Consider the following 6,347-nt stretch of genomic DNA (forward strand, 5'->3'; position numbering starts at 1 on the left):
CCCCCTAAGAATCTTACATGTTTCAATAAGGTCACTTCTCATTCTTCTAAACTCCAATGAGTACAACCTACTCGACCTCTCCTCATAAGAAAATCCCTCCATACCTGGGAACAACCTAGTGAACCTTCTCTGGACTGCCTCCAATGCCAGTATATCTTTCCTTAGATAAGGGGACCAAAACTATTCACAGTGTTCTAGGTGTGGTCTAACTAGTGCCTTGTAAAGTTTCAGCAAGACTTCCCTATTTTTATACTCCATTCCCTTCGCACTCCACTAGTTACAGGGTGCCATCACAAAAATGCCCCCCTTACCCCAACTCTGTGCCTCCAATTAGTTAGACAACCCTCTAGCCATGCTAATATATAACCCCCAACACCATGGGCTCTTATCTTATTAAGTAGCCTTATGTGTGGTACCTTATCAAATGTCTTTTGGAAATTCAAATATATTACATCTACTGGTTCCCCTTTATCTATCCTGATTGTTACCTCCTCAAAGAATTCTAATACATTTGTCAGGCGTGATTTGCCCTTCATGAAACCATGCTGACTCTGCTTGATTAGATTATGTATTTCTAAATGCTCTGCTATACATCCTTTATAATAGACTCCAGCAAGAACTGGACACTCAGACCCCGGGGATTGTAGGGCTGGAGATGATCACAGAGACAGGGAGAGATGAGACCAAAGTGGGATTCGGGAACAAGGATGGGAATTTTAAAATCGAGGCCTAATTTAACTAGGAGCTCATGTGGGTCAGTGAGCACGGGGAGTGCCAATGACTGGAGAGTCCCAGCTCCCCTGCCCCTCGACTACAGGTTCACATCATAAACAGCCCTTCCTCACCTCACCCTGGACAGCAAACATCCACTTCATTTCGGTAAAGGCCTTGTAAGTCACCATCTCAGTTACCAGCTCACCTGAAGTGCAGAGCCAAGTGATGTCAGAGCTGGAATTTTACAGACGAGAAACGGGCCATTCAGCACAACTGATCCCTGCTTCTGTTCCTGCTCCACACGAGCCCCTCCTCCCACACTCTACTTCATCTCACCCTCTAACCATATCCGTCCATTCATCCCTCCCTCATATAATGTAGGTTGATGCTGCTGGTGCGGTACTGAGGGAGTGCTGCACAGTCTTTGTGCTTGATGCGAAATGTCGCTCAGGTCCATTCTGAAGAACAGCAGGTTGAGTGGGGGGGTGGGGTGGTGGGGGAAGGGGGTGTGGGGAGGGCTTCTCCCCAGGTGTCCTGACCCAATCTTATCGATCAGCTAACACCCTCAAAATACAGATTTTCTGCTCATTGTGGCATTGCACTTTGTGGGATCTTGCTGTGTGCCCAAATTGGCTGCTGCGTTGCCGACATGACAGCTCTGACTACATTTTGCAAAGGACTCCACTTGCTGTGAAGCACTTTGCTCGGTCTCGAAGCTGTGAACAGTCCTGTGTGAACGTGAGCCTTCCGCTTTTAGCTGAGGTGTATCTCTGCTCTTGACCCCAACCCTTTCATGGGCTCGACAGTTCCACATTCTCTCCGCTGTCTGTGGCTCGGCTGGGTTTGATCACCGCTGCTGTAGTGATTGTGAGTAAAACCTTTCACGCTGCTTTGGGGGTCGTGTGGCTGTTGTGGCGAATCAGCCCTAAGCGCTGGTAATCTTAGGGGATGGAGGTTTCTAGCCTTGTTCTCGGTTCAAGCCTGGAGCTTCATCAGGAGCTCTGTAAATAAAGTTTACTGTTTCTTACACGAAACTTGTCCGGTACTCCAAGTTTATTATAACTGGTGACGAGGATAAATATCTTCAATGCTGAATCTCACCTCGCGAATGTGAGTACTCCGATACTTTAAGGGAAGGAAGAAAAGTATATTCACCAGCAATAACACTCTGGCAGAATCGAACTGCATGACTTGTCCATCGAGGTGCTTTGATAAGTTCTAGTTTTGATATGTAAGATATGTTCATTTGCATTTTTTGAATAAAGCTTTCAAGAAGTGGGGTAAAAACTTGACGCCTTTCTAATAGCTACCAAGCAATATGTGTATATTACTAATAAAATTGGTACTATGAAAGGGGTTTTATTGTTAAAATATAAAGCTCAAAGAGACTGGTGATACAATGAGGATTAACATTCAATGGGGGTGGTAGGTATAACTTCAGTAGTTTTCGGGTGTGTAGAGCAGAGGCAATGTGAGATCAAAAGGCAGCAACAAGCCTCCAACTGAATCCACAGTGAAAAGAACCTCATTCTGAATTTGTAAGGAGAAAATGCTTTGTCTGGTGTTTGTTTGAGTCTATGGGTTGTTGTTGCCTTAATGGAGATTATTTTGGGAATTTGTTAAAAGTTATGATAGTCATAATTTGTAGCCATGTAAATACTTATATATATTTTAACCTGTGTAAATTAATAAAATGTTTAATTTAGTTTAATGTAAAACTTCGAGAACTGGTGGTCTGATTCCTGAATTTAGAGTCACATCTCAAACATAACACTTAGAATTATAGGTTATGACAGTTGTTTAAAGTTTCCCTCTGGGATTTTTAAATAACTCCGCTTCACCAACTGCATAGGTCATAACAATACATATAGAAAATGCAGACGCCCTCAGTCATCTCCCTTTGCCAGATACTATTACACAGGCTCCAGTACCTCAAGAGTTTGTACTTGAATTTCCTGGACTTCTCGCCAGTCTGCACAAGACAGATGAAGAATTGGACAAACCAGGATCCAATTTTATCGAGAGTCTGAGAACAGGTATTGCACAAGTCATTAAAGAGTTAAAATCATTCTATGCCCATAAATCTGGACTGAGTTGCCAAGATGGAATCTTGTTATGAGGAGCAAGAGTCATCATCCCTTTGCGAGGAAGAGAACCACCCCTGACAGAGCTTCATGGTGTGTATCCTGGTACTTTGAAGATGAAGATGCTCACACAAAGTTATATCAGGTGGCCAGGTATAGGCAGTGATACAGGAAAAATGGTGAAGCACTATCTCCAGTGTCAGCAACAGCAGAAGTTGCCTGTTTCAGCTCCACTGCATCCATGGGAGTGGCCTGGTTAACCCTGGGTTAGGCGACTTATAGACTAAGTAGGTCTACTTTTAGCTATCGTGTTTTTAGTGATCATCGACGCACAAAGTGGGTGGATTTGTAAGAAGTGAGATCACCAACATCGTGTGCAACAATTGGATAGCTGCGCTAATGTTTTTGTGTACAAGGCCTACTAGAAGTCATTGTTTGGATAATGGCACTACTTTTACTCTTATGGAACTGCAGAGGTTCATGAACCTAAATGGGATTAAACATGTCAGAACAGCACTGTAGCATCTCTCATCCAAGGGGTTTGTGGAAAGAGCAGCATGAACCTTTAAAACAGGTATGAAGGAACGGTCCAAAGGAGCGGTAGAAACCCAAATTTCAAGATTGCTTTTCAACTACTGCACAACTCCTCACGCAACCATGGGTTCAACACCATTGGAATTGCTAATGAAACACTGACTTCGTATAAGATTGGACCTGGTATTCCCTAACTTAGAGGGGAAGGTGGAGAAGAGCCAAGGTAGTCAGAAAGTGAATCATGATGTGGAGAATTTACTGTGGGAGAGACAGCTTTTGTATGAAATTTTGCAACTGGACCGAGATGGGTTCCCATCACAATCGTCTCTGAAACAGGACCTTAGTCACGTCAAGTGGAAGTGGAAAACAGGGTTGTTAGGAAACACGTGGATCATCTCAGGAGCCGAGACACACTCCAACAACCAATTACTCCACCTGAAATCGAAGTCGAACCTTTGATCCCCGAGGTGCCAAACTGACAAAGAACAGACATCCCTAATGTCACTGTCGAAGTAAATAATTCTGAACTGCCATTGTCTAAGGATGTCCCTGATGCTGCAGTTCCTGATCACGTCGATCCCGTGGAAGAATCTCAAGTTGTAAAGTTGCGTCACTCTACCCGGGTCAGAAAACCACCTCAAAGATGAAATGTATAATTGCATGAACTGTATGTATCTGGATATGATATCGGTCAAGATATTTTTGCAAATAAGAGTGGTAAAACATAATTAAAAGGGGAGGAATGTAGTCATTGTAAGTAAAGCCTTGCTTACTGTTTTGAGCACCATGTGACTGTACAGACGAATCAGCCCTAAGCGCGGGTAATCTTAGGGGGCTGGAGCTTTCCAGCCTTGGTCTCAGTACAAGCCTGTAGCTTCATCAAGATCTCTGTAAATAAAGTTTACTACTTCAAGTTTATTCAGTCACCTATCCTGGCAACATGACCCAGAACGAGGTGAGCTCTCAGTGTAAACAGGAGTGAGTTAGTGTACGGGATGATCAGGTGGGTGGTTCAAGTAGTGTCAACATGTCACTGCTGCAACTCACCTGAGACACATCCTGAATGAGTGTTAAATGTAAAAGTGATTTTCTGTCTCTCTCGCTTTCTCTCCCTGGCAGTGTCCCACGGCGATTGGTGTTGGGACTGGACTGTATCTTATCATTTTACCCTCCATGGCCTTGCTCCCTCCCTATCCCTGTAAACTCCTCCAGCCTCATGGCCCTCCAAGATCTCTGTGCTCCTCTAAATCTGGCCTCTTCGGCATCCCTGATTGGTGGGTGTGCCTTCAGCTGCCGGGGTCCCGAGCTCTGGAAATCCCCCCCTTGCACCTCTCCGTCTCTCTACCTCACTCTCCTCCTTTCAGACACTTTAAAACCTCCCTCTTGGACCCAGCTTTTGGTCAGCTTACCCCATATCTCCTTACGTGGCTCGGTGCCATGCGTTGTTCTATAAGCGCTCCCGCGAAGCACTTTGGGGATGTTTTATTGCGTTAAAGGCGCTATATAAATGTAAGTTCTTGTTGTTATTTTTGTAGCCTTGGGGGGGCACGATTGACAAATGTGTTGCTGACTGCGGGGTCTGTGCCGAAGGCAGCATTCCAGATGTTGCCCAACAGTTTCGGGCGGGTTCCAAACTGTTGGCAAGTTGGCTTCATGACTGGCAACCAGGGTTTAATCTGGGAAGGGACAAGTCATGCCTGTGGGTAGGTGAGCACCCTCAACATTCAGACACCCTTCACGGCAAAGTATGAAGGAAGCGAGAGAAATAAAGACATTCATCTTTAAAGGGACCTGAGCGATAGCTCCGGCAAACAGGGAAGATGGTGACACAGCGGCAAAGTCCCTGGACTAGGCACCCCCAGGCTCAGGCTTGTACTCTGGGGACACAGGTTCAAATCTCACGGCAGCAGCTGGTGGAATCTCAATTCAGTTCATAAAACTTGGAGCAGGAAACTACCTTCGGTGATGGTGACTACGAAACTATCATTGATTCTTGCAAAGAAATTGCCCTTTGGAGCGTGGAATCTGCCCTCCTTAAGTGGTCTGGCCTACACGTGACTCCAGACCCAAGCAATGTGGGTGACTCTTATCTGTCCTCTGAAGTGGCCTAGCAAGCTATTCAGTTCAAGGGCAAGTAGGGATGGGCAATGAATGTTGACCTTATCAGTGATGTCCACATGCCATAAAAGAATAAAAACATGCTGTGTGCATCCTTCTAATAACCTTTGTACCTTCCTCAGTTAGAATGTCCTGTTTTGATCCTTTTGTACGGTGACTGGTATTGAGGCTTTGGAAAGGGGGCAGAACGGGGTCACTGCACATATTCCCGGTTCAAAGCAACTTAGTTAGCAAGATTGGCTAGAAGAGTTGGGACTCAACACTTGGGAGGAGCTGAGAGTTAGGGTTGACTGTGGCCCAGTGGGTAGTACACTCACCTTCTGAATCACAAGCTTCTGGGTCCAAGCCCCACTCCAGGGGCCTGAGCACAAAACTCTACACAAAACACCGAGGGAGTGCTGCACTGTCAGAGGTGCCGGCTTTCAGATGAGACATTCAGCTGCAGCCCCAGCAGATTGGATGTAAAAGATCCCATGGCACTTGTTTGAAGGAGAGCAGGGAAATGATCCTCTATGTCCTGGCCAATATTTATCCCTCAGTCAACGATCACAAAAAGTGTGTTATCACATTGCTGTCTGTGGGAGCTTGTTGTGCACAAACTAGCTGCTGTACATTACAACAGTCAGGACACTTCAATAAGCACATCATTGGCTGTGAAGCACTTTGAGACATCGAACGGTTATGAAAAGTGTTATATAAATGCCCTCTGCCTCTCTATGTCTGTGTCTCCCTCTCTCTTTCTCATGCCTTTCCCTCTCTGTCTCTTTCCTTCTCTCTCTCTATTTATGCCCAGTTCTCTTTATGTCTCTCTCTTTGCATCACCCATGCACCCCTTCTCTTTATCTGTCTATCCATGCCTCTCTTTTTATCTCTCTCTATACTTCTCTCCCTTTATGT

At 45.2% G+C, this 6,347-nt stretch overlaps 1 protein-coding gene across 1 annotated transcript in view; it reads left to right on the forward strand.

The window, feature by feature from the left end:
- The first annotated feature begins 4,327 nt into the window (after positions 1–4,327).
- Positions 4,328–6,347, forward strand: part of LOC121291351 (chloride intracellular channel protein 1-like) — a 49,201-nt gene continuing 47,181 nt past the window's right edge. The window contains exons 1-2 of the mRNA XM_041212420.1: positions 4,328–4,335; positions 4,868–5,035. Of these exons, the coding sequence (XP_041068354.1) occupies positions 4,328–4,335; positions 4,868–5,035 (176 nt within the window). The remainder of the gene's footprint in view (positions 4,336–4,867; positions 5,036–6,347) is intronic.

The sequence above is a fragment of the Carcharodon carcharias genome, chromosome 19 (genome assembly GCF_017639515.1).
Source record: "Carcharodon carcharias isolate sCarCar2 chromosome 19, sCarCar2.pri, whole genome shotgun sequence".
In the NCBI taxonomy this organism is placed as follows: Eukaryota; Metazoa; Chordata; class Chondrichthyes; order Lamniformes; family Lamnidae; genus Carcharodon; species Carcharodon carcharias.